Consider the following 16084-nt stretch of genomic DNA (forward strand, 5'->3'; position numbering starts at 1 on the left):
TAATGTCCGGTTACACCCGAACTTAAACACCCTTTTTTGTTCTTACTTTTTTATCAAAACTGTATTATGGTCCTCCATTTATTTTACAAACCGGTCCGCGGAATCATTTACAACAGTAAGTTCTCAACAATTAAGACTCATTGTGCCATTTGAATGGGAGTAAAAAATCTATCAAAAAACAAAAGTTCTTTTTTTGGCTCACGAAATCTTCAGTAAATAAGTAAATGTAAGACTATATAACCTACGAAGAGATTTTAAGCCGAGCTTCTCTCGCAATTCGCGTCGTGCTCCTTTTTAATTTTTCCTAAAAATTGGCGGGACGGGACCTATATGTTTTATGCCGACTCCGAATGGCATTTGCAAGGCATATGAGTTTTCACTGGGAGCTTTTCATGGCAGAAATACACTCGGAGTGCTAACCAAACTGCCGAGGGGCGACCCCGCTTAGAAAAATTTTCTTCTAATTGAAATAACTTGTTTTTAAAATTTTTGATGTTGCTTTGAACGGGGCGTAAAACCAGGGTCGTCAGTGTGGTAGGCGGAGCACGCTACCATCAGACCACGGCGGCAGCGAAATCTTCAGTGCTTTCGGGAAATAAAACTTGCACTCAAGTAGACCGACACTACCCGTCTGGGCCTAATCTGTATAAAAAAATTTTTAGTTGGATCAAAATCCTCGTTAAGTGTTGCTGAACAAGACAAAAAAGCCCATTTCGCGCGTAACTGTTTCTAACAACGTCCTTATATTTATTGGCTAAAGCAATATACACTTTGAAATCTCTCTGTTCTATATTATAAAAATTGATTTTAGACCAGTAGTTACCAAAATTGAAACTGTGGCTGTGTTAGTAAGACTAAAATCATCGTAATGGTAGTGGTTTAGTTGTTTATAAAAAGCAATGAGGTAAGACGCGCATGCATGTTAACACTCAAGAGATAGTTCGTAAATATGCCATACAAACCCTATTTTATTACTTGAGTCTATCGACAAATTTAAACAAAATAAATTGTTAAGATAAGACCATGAAAAGAGTCTGCGCATGAGCGTTTGTTTGCAAGATATATTTTCGGAAATGCGCTAATAACTAATAAGCCTATACGATGTTGCTGCTCTGCTTGTTCAGCGACGACTAAATTAAAGACGATAATAATATCCCGTCGCAAAGATCCTGAGCCAGATAAATTATTTTGCACGATTTGAACCAGATTAATCCAGATAGATTTGTGAACCATATAATAGCCATTATCCCGTCGTAATGACCCGGAGCCAGATAAAGAACTTTGCGTGTAAATGCAACAACAACGATTTGTGGCAGATAAACCCAGATTGATGTCTGGTTCAATTCGTAAGCCAATTAATTTTTTTTATTTCTTGTCTTTAGTTTGGCAACGCTGCGTTTAATAAACCATCTTTTTGAAAAATAGATGTCACCGCCTGACCTTTTGCCATATGGCGTCATCTGCCTATCACAACTCATATGCACGAAAATATCACAACCCTTGCTTTGCAAGTCTCCCAATGATCCAGAGCATTCCCGTGAGAATTGAGCGTGATACGGAGCTAGAAAACTCACTGGATGATGGCTTATATGTGTGAAGTGAGCTCAAGTAATTATTTACTTAAATAACTGACGAGCACTGCTTTACACCGTGGATTAAAGCTTCATTTGAATAAATAGAAGAAATTAGTAAGGAAATAACAAACGATTTTTCTAGCGACCTGACACCAGAAGCAGCTCCTATAATTTTAGATACAGGTATAGATCTTGAAGAGAAAATTTCTTTAAAAAAATTGTATTTCATATTTCTAAAACAAAACAAAAAACTTTCGAAAGGTTTTTAATTCCCACTTATTTTTCGAAAGTTGGATCAAAGAGGGAAATAAATGCTGTCAAAAATTAACTTGATATAAATGAGTGGCTTTTTAAAGTTAGTGGAGAACCATAATATAGTTTTAACAGAAATGCAAAAAGAACAAGGAAGGTTGTCTAAGTTCATGTGTAAACGAGCATCATATACACCGCCAGAGATCCATAGTACAGTTCATTTAGTTCAGTTTATTGACCCGAAGTATATCGCAACAGGGGTGTTTAGTTAATGTTTTTGGGCGTCTTTCATACGAAGTATTCCTCTTTGTACAGGAAATAAGTGTAAGAGTTTCTTCACAGTAGATCATTTCTTCTTCTTTATTGGTCAAAAGAGGTTGTCACATCCATTTCAAATGTTTAGGTTACGTCGATCGGTCTTCGAGTTATGGCTCCAGAAACGGTAGCCAATGCATGGTGAAATAATAGGTGCCGCCACGCTCATTTAAAAAAAAATAGACTTTCATTTAATTGTTATAAATACGCTTTAGAAGAGAAATAGCATATTAACAACTTTTCTCGAAACTTACAACAAACCCGATTCTGGGCTTTTTCAATTGAAATGTGCCACGCCTTAACCTGAATTTATCTGCCCAAGAGGTAGGAAATTAATTGTATGTAACAAAGTAATAATTTGAGGGGCGGTAGAAATTTTTCATAATTTTTTTTTTCATACAAAATATGTCCAGTCTAATGTACATATATTACTGTAAACGAATAACAATTGTAGATACATACCTGTGAATTATTAATGTGCTTACGCTGAATGGCATTCGGTTTTTAACTAAAAATTTCATTTTAAGCAGGTTTTCCTTTATTAATATCTTTACATGAGAATCGACACTCTCTATCTTTACAGGGGCATTTATTGAAATGCCATATGAAAGCCTTTGACAGCGCAAAAAGAATCTGCTTGTATGCTGCTATGTCTGAGTTTAAGTTCCCTGCAAGTTAATAAGTCTCTGCCAAATTACGTTGAGCAACGACGGCAGCTCCACAATGATTGGGAAGGACTTCACCGAGCCATGCGAAACCAAACGAATGTACAGTTATTTACTAGCAGCAAAGTGATGTATCGAAATGCTTATGTTCGCCACACTGTCCTCCACCTAAGCCTGATCGTCCAATCAGACAAATCTCTCAATACAATCGCTGCTAGCCTCTCCAAATGAACCAGCCTTCTGTTTCGTGGTTTCCCAATTATTTGTATGCGGTAGCCGACATCACTGATTCGCTTCACAACTTTGTACGGGTCTTCCCAGCTAAAATTTTGTTTTGTTTGTCCCATTCGTTCCACCAGTTTTTGCCCACCCTACTGGTTTCGTCTTTTGTCTTTGGCGAATCTTCTCTACCAGCACTCGCTTACTGCTGAACCCTTTCTCAAAGCTGTAGCTAAATTGCACACCTTGTTCTTAAAGCGCATAATCCTTCTTTGCATGTCGATCTTGATGCCTTGCTAAACTAAGAAGTCCACTCACAATAGGACTTCATCAATAATCTCTGTCAGAACGAATCTTTGTAAAAACGTGACCTTTCCAATTAAGATGTCACCTAGCAATTCTTCCTTGGCTTGGTTATACACGCCAGTGACAGTACGCAATCTTGCTCGGTGTAATGGCTCCACTCTCCTATTGATCAAATCAGATCGAATTATGGAATGATATGCGCCCGTATGTACAGTCAGTAAACGCTCCACATATCCTCACACAGTAGGACTGCTCGATTTTCTTCTGATTTGTGATACAGATATAATGGGTTCTTATTATTTTTATTTAACTTTGTATTTCAGTTACTTTGAACTTTGTAATTTTAAAATGTTTTATCAATATTTTAATTTTCAATATTGATTTTTCAATTTTCAAACATTTTCATTATTGTGAAAAATTTAAAAAGATATCGACGCATTGTTCTAGGCGTATTCTTTATTGAATAAAAGTTCCTTTATATATAAAATTAAAAGTGGTTTCAATCACCACACTGGCGATCCTGCCTAATTATATATTTGACGGTTTATGTCGCCCAAAAGAAAATGCAATTATATTCAATAGTAAATATTTAATCAACAAAATATGAACATTTTGGTGAAACACTGGGACACGTAGAACTGAACAATTACGCCATTTTCTGCCATTGCATCACAGTTTTGCTCGGCGCAGCTGGCCAAACTATTGAAATTATATTTAAAAAATACAAGCTTTTATTATTATATTTTATATACCAGTAACTAAGTAAATTCTGGAAGCGCCTAGAAGATGCAACGAGGAAATCACACAGTATAAAAGCAGCAACAGTAGAGGCGCGATAATCAGTTTGATTTAAGCATTCCATTTGTCGAGCAATAGTAGTGTTATTGTGAAGAACTTTAATAAAGGCCATTTTGCATTATTGAAAAGTGGAGTTATTTATTCAACAGTTTAGTAATTCGAACGTTATCAGAAGGTCGCAAATAAGAGGAATTCCAGCAAATTCATTACATTATCTTTAACAGTAGACGCATCTAACACAGCGATTGGGGGCGTTATACAACAAAATTACAATAATAAAATTGAGCCCATTGCATTCTTTTCTAAAAAACTTTATCCAACTGAAATTAAGTATAGTGCTTTTGATAGGGAATTATTGGAGACTTACTTAAATATAAAAAATTTTAGATATCTTTTGTAAGGACGACAATTTACACTTGGAATGTATAGCACAATTTACTGATGACATACAATACATTAAAGGAGAATCCAATGTTGTAGCAGATACGCTATCTAGAGTTTTTGAGGTTAATGCAATATATAATACAGAATTGAATTTTAAAATTTTACAAACTGAGCAACAAAAAGATAATGACTTAAATCAAATTGTATCTGATTCTCAATATCTAAATTTAAAACTAATTAGTATTCCCATTTTAAATTTTAATATTCGGTGTGAAATTTCAGGAGAAACTCCTATGCCATTTGTACCGAGTAATTTGTGAAAGACAGTATTTGATATTTTACATGGAATAGCATATCCGGGTACAAGAGATACACGACGGCTCATAGTTAAAAAATATTATTGGCCTAATATGAATAAGGATATTAATATTTGGTCAAAAGAGTGTCTTAATTGTTAAAAGTCTAAAGTTTATCGTCATACAAAATCCCCTGTTGTCAAAATTCCAATTCCCAAGAATAGATTTGAACACATCAATTTAGATATAGTTGGACCATTACCTATTTGAGCAGGACATCGCTATATTTTAACGATTATTGAAAGATTTACCCGTTGGCCTGAGGCATATTCATTAAAAGATATTTCAACAACTACAATCGCAAGTAAGTTTTTTAGAGAATACCCTTCAGGCAAAGGAACTGGTACGTGATATAAGCGGTGTGAAGTTAGCCCCCCCAACTAAAAATTTTTAATTTTTTAAAATGCTAATCGTTTGATAGTCGTTTGATAATGATTGATACGCTTCTATTATCGTTTGATAGTTATTCGTTTGTTAGAAAAAAAAATTATAAATATCTATGTGAAGTTAGCCCCCCCAACTAAAAATTTTTAATTTTTTAAAACGCTAATCGTTTGATAGTCGTTTGATAATGATTGATACACTTCGATATTCGTTTGATAGTTATTCGTTTGTTAGAAAAACGAAATTTTTTAAAATATCTATGTGAAGTTAGCCCCCCCAACTAAAAATTTTTAATTTTTTAAAACGCTAATCGTTTGATAATGATTGATACACTTCGATATTCGTTTGATAGTTATTCGTTTGTTAGAAAAACGAAATTTTTTAAAATATCTATGTGAAGTTAGCCCCCCCAACTAAAAATTTTTAATTTTTTAAAACGCTAATCGTTTGATAGTCGTTTGATAATGATTGATACACTTCGATATTCGTTTGATAGTTATTCGTTTGTTAGAAAAACGAAATTTTTTAAAATATCTATGTGAAGTTAGCACCCCCAACTAAAAATTTTTAATTTTTTAAAACGCTAATCGTTTGATAGTCGTTTGATAATGATTGATACACTTCGATATTCGTTTGATAGTTATTCGTTTGTTAGAAAAACGAAATTTTTTAAAATATCTATGTGAAGTTAGCCCCCCCAACTAAAAATTTTTAATTTTTTAAAACGCTAATCGTTCGTTAAAAAAAAATTTAAATATCTACATATGTTAAATTGCCGCCAGTTGATAATTTTTCAGGCTCTAGAGGCCTAGAAGCTCGAAGCGATGTCTCTGTCATTCTCTGGTTGATAATACGTGATAATGCAACTGGCTGCACTCCCCTCGTTGCGGCTCTTAAGTTAGAAGGACATACAAATTTTATGTCATTTTTATATATAGGAAGAAGATAAACATTAATTTCAGGGTACCTCTTATCCGTAGTTTTGATTATATCTGTTAAACGGCTTTAAATAAACCAAATAGTTTACTTTTATGTCATCAGCATCTTTATTTGATATCCATTTTGTACAATTACATAAAAAAATTCCGGGGTCCCTAATATGGGTCTCGACACCATAGGCAATAATAATAGAAGACTTTAACCGATTGTCATGTCCAATAGGTATACAAAATTTCATGAGAATCGGTCCAGCGGTTTCGGAGGAGTATGGTAACGAAAATTGGGCCACGAGAATTTTATAAGAAGAGTTACATATGTACAAACTTACATACAGGTTCAATTAATAAAAGAGTGTTAAAAATATTAAAATTTCATGTGAAGTTAATCCCCCAATTGATAAGTTATAATTTTTTCGAGTTGGGTACATGTATGCATATTTTTCTGAGTTTTGGTATTTTTTCATAACGAATTTTGGTCCCAAAAACAAACGCGTTGTGGCAACAATATAATGCAGTAGAATTCAAAACTACATTCATATATTAAAATTTAAACCTATATTTTTGCATTGATTGTTGTACCGTTAACTTCAAGTGATAGCCACGTCGGCGCCGACGAAAATCAACATACTGTAGACCATTTAGTTGAATAATGAGGGCTGATCACATTCAACACGGCGTCTACAGACTACAACCACAATAAAGATAAGCTTGGCGACAACCGTAGCGAATGTCAGGGTCAAATAGATTATATTGCACAGAGTAGTGGGTGATGAAAGCAAGTCTTTTCTGTGACGTTGTAACCGTGTGCAACTCCACAACTTCTAGGAAAGTGAGACCGCCCAAGGCAGGAACTGCACTGGAGGGAGGACGCAAACGTATATATTCTGTAGTTGCAAACAGTGCACAACGGGACAGGTACTAAGAGATTGTGTCCAGGACGTGCTTGTGTGTTTTTGCTGGAAAAGATAGGGGAAGATGGGGGCGGGGGCTGATGCTCGGCATTGCTCCTGACTGTGCTACTATGATTGTAGTGATGGGTTGGAGCGGCCGTAAGAGTAGGAGGCGCCGGTCGGCGCCAGCAACAGCGGGCAGTAGATATAGTATGCAAAGCAGGGTTGCTGCTGGAGTGTTGCACAGGTGCGCTTCTGCGTCGGCCGCGGGGCGTCGTTAGACGTGAACAGCAGGGAGCCACAAATGCGTTGAAAATTTTTCGGGGACGGGTATGGAGCAAACCAGCAGGGTATGGAGCAAACCAGCTGCAGGGAACTGCTCCGAGGATAACAATTTATGGGAGGGATGCAACAAATAAAATGGAAAGTGCAGTTATGCTAGTTTCGAAATTAAAAATGAAGTAAATGTAAAATTATCAATATTTGTGATTATTTAGAAAATAAAACTATGTAACACATTGTTTTAACACGAAAATAAAATAATTGAAAAAAAACTTTTAAGTTAAACGGTTTTATTGAAAACAATACTTACATGAAGTAATAATAATACGAAAAGCTAGAAAATAATTAGGTAGGTCCTAGGTACTAGTCATCACACTCCTTATCAATCAATGGCATAGATCAGATAATTAAATAAAAGTGTTGGACGCGTCATATTTCTATAGATAGTCATAAGTAAAGCCAACTGAATCTTAATCAGGTTATGCTACGCCTCAAATTTTTAGAAATTTTACGCGCCCAACGCTTTTATTTAATTGTCTGATCTATGCCATAGATTGATAAGGAGTGTGATGACTAGTACCTAGGACCTACCTAATTATTTTCTAGCTTTTCGTATTATTATTACTTCATGTAAGTATTGTTTTCAATAAAACCGTTTAACTTAAAAATTTTTTTAAATTATTTTATTTTCGTGTTAAAACAATGTGTTACATAGTTTTATTTTCTAAATAATCACAAATATTGATAATTTTACATTTACTTCATTTTTAATTTCGAAACTAGCATAACTGCACTTTCCATTTTATTTGTTGCGTCCCTCCCATAAATTGTTATCCTCGGAGCAATTCCCTGCAGCTGGTTTGCTCCATACCCTGCTGGTTTGCTCCATACCCGTCCCGAAAAATTTTCAACGCATTTGTGGCTCCCTGGTGTTCACGTCTAACGACGCCCCGCGGCCAACGCAGAAGCGTACCTGTGCAACACTCCAGCAGCAACCCTGGTTTGCATACTATATCTACTTCCCGCTGTTGCTGGCGCCGATCGGCGCCTCCTACTCTTACGGCCGCTCCAACCCATCACTACAATCATAGTAGCACAGTCAGGAGCAATGCCGAGCATCAACCCCCGCCCCCATCTTCCCCTATCTTTTCCAGCAAAAACACACAAGCACGTCGTGGACACAATCTCTTAGTACCTGTCCCGTTGTGCACTGTTTGCAACTACAGAATATATACGTTTGCGTCATCCCTCCAGTGCAGTTCTTGCCTTGGGCGGTCTCACTTTCCTAGAAGTTCTGGAGTTGCACACGGTTACAACGTCACAGAAAAGACTTGCTTTCATCACCCACTACTCTGTGCAATATAATCTATTTGACCCTGACATTCGCTACGGTTGTCGCCAAGCTTATCTTTATTGTGGTTGTAGTCTGTAGACGCCGTGTTGAATGTGATCAGCCCTAATTATTCAACTAAATGGTCTACAGTATGTTGATTTTCGTCGGCGCCGACGTGGCTATCACTTGAAGTTAACGGTACAACAATCAATGCAAAAATATAGGTTTAAATTTTAATATATGAATGTAGTTTTGAATTCTACTGCATTATATTGTTGCCACAACGCGTTTATTTTTGGGACCAAAATTCGTTATGAAAAAATACCAAAACTCAGAAAAATATGCATACATGTACCCAACTCGAAAAAATTATAACTTATCAATTGGGGGATTAACTTCACATGAAATTTTAATATTTTTAACACTCTTTTATTAATTGAACCTGTATGTAAGTTTGTACATATGTAACTCTCCTTATAAAATTCTCGTGGCCCAATTTTCGTTACCATACTCCTCCGAAACCGCTGGACCGATTCTCATGAAATTTTGTATACCTATTGGATATGACAATCGGTTAAAGTCTTCTATTATTATTGCCTATGGTGTCGAGACCCATATTAGGGACCCCGGAATTTTTTTATGTAATTGTACAAAATGGATATCAAATAAAGATGCTGATGACATAAAAGTAAGTTTATTTAAAGCCGTTTAACAGATATAATCAAAACTACGGATAAGAGGTACCCTGAAATTAATGTTTATCTTCTTCCTATATATAAAAATGACATAAAATTTGTATGCCCTTCTAACTTAAGAGCCGCAACGAGGGGAGTGCAGCCAGTTGCATTATCACGTATTATCAACCAGAGAATGACAGAGACATCGCTTCGAGCTCCTAGGCCTCTAGAGCCTGAAAAATTATCAACTGGGGGCAATTTGACATATGTAGATATTTAAATTTTTTTTAACGAACGATTAGCGTTTTAAAAAATTAAAAATTTTTAGTTGGGGGGGCTAACTTCACATAGATATTTTAAAAAATTTCGTTTTTCTAACAAACGAATAACTATCAAACGAATATCGAAGTGTATCAATCATTATCAAACGACTATCAAACGATTAGCGTTTTAAAAAATTAAAAATTTTTAGTTGGGGGGCTAACTTCACATAGATATTTAAAAAAATTTCGTTTTTCTAACAAACGAATAACTATCAAACGAATATCGAAGTATATCAATCATTATCAAACGACTATCAAACGATTAGCGTTTTAAAAAATTAAAAATTTTTAGTTGGGGGGGCTAACTTCACATAGATATTTTAAAAAATTTCGTTTTTCTAACAAACGAATAACTATCAAACGAATATCGAAGTGTATCAATCATTACCAAACGACTATCAAACGATTAGCGTTTTAAAAAATTAAACATTTTTAGTTGGGGGGGCTAACTTCACATAGATATTTAAATTTTTTTTTTACTAACAAACGAATAACTATCAAACGAAAATAGAAGCGTATCAATCATTATCAAACGACTATCAAACAATTAGCATTTTAAAAAATTAAAAATTTTTAGTTGGGGGGGCTAACTTCACACCGCTCGTGATATATCACAAACCGGTCACAAATAAAAGGTACCTGTCACATTTCCTATCCTTTACTATGGAAAAGACTTGCAACTTTAACACTTGGTTGTCATTGGAGGTGACCAATTGCCACCGTATAGAGACTTTTGGGGCAAAACTGTGATGGGTTGAAAGAACAGGTTCTTTGACAACACTATAGGGGTATACCGGTGATGGGTTGATAGAACTGCTTCTTTGACGGCATTTAACTGGTAGACCGGTGATGGGTCCAAAGACCCAGTTCTTTGATGGGTTTGTGATGGCATTCATTTGACAAGACTGCGGTGGCAGATCTGTGATGGGTGGTCAGGAAGGCTCAAGAAAACGTTACCTACAAAACATAAATTCCCTTTTACAAATTCAAACATCTTAGCTTTGTTTTATTGCAATACTTTTATTGTCAATTTTTGTTGTTATAACAATTTTTGTTGTTATATCGGCCTACTGATTTGTATTTTACGTATATTTTCAAAGGAAAGGAAATTGCAATTTTTAATTCCAAAAATTAAAATACATATGTATGTATGTAGATGAATAATCATATGTAATTTCAGTTCAAACATAGAATTTTTTGTTTTTTATAACACATAGGCTATACATATATATACACATATTTTTGTACATGGAGTCGCTCACAGCTTATTTCATTCACTAACATTTCTTTTAATTGCATTAGACGAAATACTAAGATAATATCTCTAATAATTCCCAATTAAAATAAAACGATTTCTGAAACATAAACCATAAAAAATGTCCTTAAAAATTTGAACAAAGTTCAGGGAAATTTTTTAAAATATGCCAAAACGGCCATCAACATTTTCAACTTTTTGGCAATTCTAGCAAATTTCAACAATTCTAGCATATTTCTGAGTAAACAGTTTTGTAGGGCAATCAATTTGAGTGTGCAAGTTAGAGCTGGCTCAACATTTTTTCTGAACGAAAAAAAATTTTAAAATTCAGGGAAAATGTTTAACTAACTAAAATGTTATACTGAAATTGACTGGCACACAAAACTGTGTTCTCAGAAATTTGATAGAAATTCTGCCAACAAGTTTAAAATTTTGGAAAATTCCCCAGAACTTTGTTCAAATTTTTAAGGACATTTTTATATAGCTTCTGTTATGAAATTTGCTACATTTTAATTGATAATAATTAAAGATACAATCTTAGTATTTCGTCTAACGAAATTAAAAAAAAAAATAAAATGTTAGTGGTAACCTATATGTATACATATATCGTAGGCTTAGGTCGCAAAGGTGCCAAGTCCACTTTTTTAAATTTTACAGTAGAGACAGATGACAATGGCTCATATTAATAAAAAAAGAATATTGCTTTTTTCTCACATTTTCACAAATATGACATTAATTTTTACGAAAAAAAGCAATTACTTTTTTTATTAATATGACCCAATGTAAGAATACAAATTAAAATTAATAGTTTTTGTTTTATTAAATTTTGGGTTTCCGTATATGCATTTTTCAGTCATATATATCAACTTGAAATTTTTATATTCGCATAAAGTTGCCACTTTTTCGTTTCAAAAGAGCAATTGGTGGACTTAGCACATTTGAAAAGAAAGACTAAAGTACATTAGCGTGATTAAAATAAAATATTATGTATTTTCATTTAGCTTATTTGATAGAATTCTTTGTTGCTGAATAATACTTACCCCCCGATTCTGTGTTCATTGGCAAATTATCAAGCTTGATAAATAGTCAAGAAAAATATATTGGTATGAAGTTTTAAGAACTTTTTGTCAAACTTAATAAAAATAATTTTATTTTTGCGTCAAAACCAAAAGAAATAATTTTATTTCTGACACAGGATTCAAAACACCTGATACAAATATTTTTTTCTTGATTATTTATCAGGCTTGATAATTTGTCAACGAACAAAGAATCGGGGTGTTAAACTAAAGACTAAACTCTGCGAATATTGGGTGATAAAAAAATGTCGACTTGGTCTTAGCACCTTAAAAGTTAGTATTTGATGAGAAAATAAGCCTTGGAAAAAATTAGCGCTGTAACTTAACCCTTAGAGATCGCTATTTTTTTGCCTTTCTCATACATTTTGTATGGGAAAAATTGGATTTTTTTAAAAATTAATTTTCTAATAAAAAGTTTTGGAATCTTTTCCGCTTTAGAAAAGGTAAAGTTTCAAAAATTATAAGAAAATTCACTTAAAAAAATCAAGGGGTAAGGCCTAGACGACATTTTTTTAATCACCCTAATGTATAAGCTATGTATGTATAAGCACGATTACATATGTTACACAACCTCTGTATTTGTTGGAATTACAATATTTACATTAGGGTGAGTCAAAAAAAATACTGTTTTCCTTTAGCTTATTACCAAATTAAGATTTAGGCACATTAAGGTGATTTAATAATATATCTTTTTATAAATACTAACTGTAACTTAACCCTTAGAGGTAGTTTTTGGTTTTTTTTTTAAATTTCCTTTTATCATAACAACTTAAAAATTTAGCCATTTCAAAAGGCTTTAATTGCAAAAATTGATTTAGTAATATATCTTTTTATAAGTACTAACTGTAACTTAACCCTTAGAGGTAGTTTTTGGTTTTTTTTTTAATTTTCTTTTATCATAACAACTTAAAAATTTAGCCATTTCAAAAGGCTTTAATTGCAAAAATTTATTTAATAATATATCTTTTTATAAGTACTAACTTAACTTAACCCTAAGCGGTAGTTTTTGGTTTTTTAATTTCGAATTCAGGTATTGAGCTTATTTCCTTTTATCTTTTTCAATTGGCGTTTTTTGGACAGATGGATAGCCCTTCGAAGCTTGTCGTCTCCTTCCGCTACGCCATAAATCGAAGAAGCGGCATCTGAAAAAGGGTATTTAATATAGTGTTTACTATTTTTAAAAGATTTTTATCTTACAAACCTTTGACAACCTCATTCCCATTTTTAATATCTTTTAGAAATTTTTTTTGCCGTGACTGCCATCTAAATTGTATTCGTACACCAATTCTGGATCAAAACTGAGGTCAATGTTTTTGTCAATTTTGTTCCTCAAAATTTTGTTTACGATGTTTACCTATTAATTGTAAAAAGATATTATAAATTAATTATTATAGAGAGACTTACACCCCGATCCCGTATGATTGATAAATTATCAATTCTGATAAATTATCAAGAAATAGTATCCGTGTTTTTATTCACACGCAATACAAATATTTTTTTCTTGATTATTTATTAAGATTGATAATTTTACAAGGACACCGAATCGGCAGGTTAATATACAGTGGCGGACATATGTGTACATACAATATATTTTTACGTCTTTCGCTTTAAATTTTGGTTCAAATAATATAATTTTACAAAGCCTATATAAAAACTTGTTCAATGTCTAATACAAGACTATACATTTTTGTGAGAATCGGAAAAACTACTGTATGCACACTTATGTCCGCCACTGTTTATGTATGTATGCACATGTGGATGCAAATGTTAAGAGATATTAAAGTATTCGTACATAAATGTGTTTATTTTCGCCGTTGATGTTTTCGTTAAGCTCATTTAGCTGGCAATCGTCCTTTATGGGAAATACTTCACCCAGTGCCGAAACTTCACGCTCTTGGAACAAAAGTTTTTCCATTAACACAGTGTGTTCGGCTAATGTCCCCATTACCACACTGCTTTGATGATCTATTGAATCTGAAAAAAGGAGTGTAGGGGTTAACGCACGTAATGATTCTGTGTTCTTGATAAATTATCAATCTTGATAAATAATAAAGCAAAAAATATTTGTATCAAGTGTTTCGATTTCTGAGTCAAAAATAAAATTATTCAAAATTTATTTTCATAAAACAAAACATTTTTTACGCAAAATTCAAAAACACTCGGCACAAATATTTTTTTCTTCATTATTTATCAAGATTGATAATTTATCAAGAACACAGAATCGGGGTGTTAGTGTGAGTAATAGAAAAAAGGGACAGTTACTTACTCTTAAGCTCTCCTTTTATGTAGGCCGTTAGATTGGAGACTGAATCTTTCAACTCCTGAATTTCTTTTCTTAAACTTTTTTCAATCTCCTTACAACATGTGCAATTCGTTTCACCTGCATATGTAAATAGTTAATAAAATTATTAGTATGTTTATGAAAGTATGTATCTATGTTTTATAAGGGTGTTCGAATTATTCATATATACATACCTTGTTGAGAAAGGGAATCTTCCACACAGTTCACGTCCCTTGCATTTTCTTCGAGATGGTGCTCCTCCTGACGGTTGACTTGCACTATATTCTCCTTCATTGGGAACTTCCTATTAAAATAATAAAATTTGTATGTATATACATATATATGTTAGACTGATGTGTAAAGAGTGCTGCAATGCTTCGCTGGGGTCATTAGGATCTTAGGGTTAATTTCGAAAACATGTATTTATGATGGATAACAAAAACCACATGATATCGAGGAATATTTTAGTGACTTTATTGAGGATTTTAATCGCATTTCACAAACGGGTGTTAGTGTAACTGATAGAAAATAGATATAGTTTTTGGGTATTTTTTTAAAAGCAGCCATGTTAACTTGGTACAAAAAGATTTTTATTTTGACTTGGAAAAGAGATACACTTACATTTTACATGTGGGGAAACTTTCTTCAAGGTCACAGGGATTTAAGTCGACTAGGCATATACCCAAATATTTTAGTGAATCTTTGGGCTCTGTATAGAATGGAGTCTTATTTAAAAATCTATTTCCTGTAACTGTATTTGTCACTTTGCAAAAACTTGTGATTTTTAGTGTTACATCAGGTTTAATGAAGCAGTAGTTGTCAGGAAAATCTACACTAAAGGTATAATCTGAAGTGACAAAACTTTTTACTTGGTTCTTGTCTTGTAAAAATTCTTCTTTTTTTGTAGTTATAATGTGCTCTTCATGCTGAACTCTGTTGAAAATTTGCTGTAGAATGTGAGTCGGCTTTTTAACGTAGCTTTTTAGTCGCTGCAAATAGTTTTCAAACTGGTAAGCTGAAAAATTTTGCAGAACCCCGAACTGTTTTACGCATTCGGTAAGATGCAAGAGGCTATGCACATTGTAGCTCACGCTATTTTCCAAAAATACAACAGCAAAATTTTCAACAAAAGCCTGCAACATGTCTTGACAAAGGCTTATATTTTGCTCATAATTCGTTGGACATGATAAAAGCCGACATGAGCTGTGTAGTAAGAGGAACTCATAGTATAATTGATCATGCACAGAATCCTTGAATATCACAATCCCGGTGTACAGTAAAAAATGCCGGTATTCCGTGGCCTTCCAATGAGCAATGTCTTCGAAACCTCGTGGACGGCGAGAAAACTCAATCGGAATATATTTACAAAGCGAAACCAAATGCTGAGAAATTTTAGAAATATCGTCCTTTTCGACTTTATACATTAAGTCAACTTTGTTATTTAAGAAGCGCAGTAAAAACTTTCTCTTCACCCCTAAGTCCACCAGATGCATAGGGTCAATGGCAACTTGGGTAACCATTTTTGTGTTTATTTTCTCTAAAGGGGAATGCTTTGAAAAAAAAAAACTCCTTTGTGATGAGATTCTAATCGCCTTTCAGTAAAATCTTCATCTGAAACTAATTGACCAACGCATGTGTTATACGTCAAAACGCCATTAATTTTTTTCGCTAACTGGGAGCATTTCGAGCAACCATGAGAGGACGTACGACCAGGTGTACCACATATGAAGGAAGTAGCTGGGGCATCACAAACTATGGCTCGTAACGTAATACGTA

The 16084-nt window shown here is 33.7% G+C and overlaps 3 protein-coding genes across 12 annotated transcripts in view; 1 reads left to right on the forward strand and 2 right to left on the reverse strand.

The window, feature by feature from the left end:
- Positions 1-16084, forward strand: part of sns (sticks and stones) — a 1009476-nt gene that overhangs the window by 170472 nt on the left and 822920 nt on the right. The window lies entirely within an intron of this gene.
- The window catches only part of LOC137244290 (uncharacterized), a 135282-nt gene that overhangs the window by 73667 nt on the left and 45531 nt on the right, over positions 1-16084 (reverse strand). Inside the window, exon 4 of one of the 6 annotated variants that reach the window (XM_067773063.1) lies at positions 3448-3595. The exons of the other annotated variants lie outside the window; for them this stretch is intronic. Within the exon in view, the coding sequence (XP_067629164.1) occupies positions 3506-3595 (90 nt within the window). The 3' untranslated portion in view covers positions 3448-3505. Of the gene's footprint in view, positions 1-3447; positions 3596-16084 lie in introns of those variants that run through there. 6 annotated transcript variants of the gene reach the window in all.
- On the reverse strand, positions 12204-14685 carry LOC137244289 (uncharacterized). The gene is made up of 5 exons (XM_067773058.1): positions 14503-14685; positions 14294-14407; positions 13820-14001; positions 13229-13381; positions 12204-13169 (listed from the first exon to the last, which is right to left on the reverse strand). Exons 1-4 carry the CDS (start codon positions 14600-14602, stop codon positions 13262-13264), a joined length of 516 nt encoding a protein of 171 aa, XP_067629159.1. The 5' UTR covers positions 14603-14685; the 3' UTR covers positions 12204-13169; positions 13229-13261.

This window comes from Eurosta solidaginis, chromosome 3 (genome assembly GCF_040869045.1).
Source record: "Eurosta solidaginis isolate ZX-2024a chromosome 3, ASM4086904v1, whole genome shotgun sequence".
In the NCBI taxonomy this organism is placed as follows: domain Eukaryota; kingdom Metazoa; phylum Arthropoda; class Insecta; order Diptera; family Tephritidae; genus Eurosta; species Eurosta solidaginis.

Coding starts and splice junctions, on each gene's coding strand:
- LOC137244289 (XM_067773058.1), bottom strand. CDS start 14,602: ATGAAGGAGAATATAGTGCAAGTCAACCGTCAGGAGGAGCACCATCTC. Junction 14,408..14,502: donor AGATTCCCTTTCTCAACAAG/GTATGTATATAT, acceptor TTACATATGCAG/GTGAAACGAATTGCACATGT. Junction 14,002..14,293: donor CATAAAAGGAGAGCTTAAGA/GTAAGTAACTGT, acceptor TCCTTTTTTCAG/ATTCAATAGATCATCAAAGC.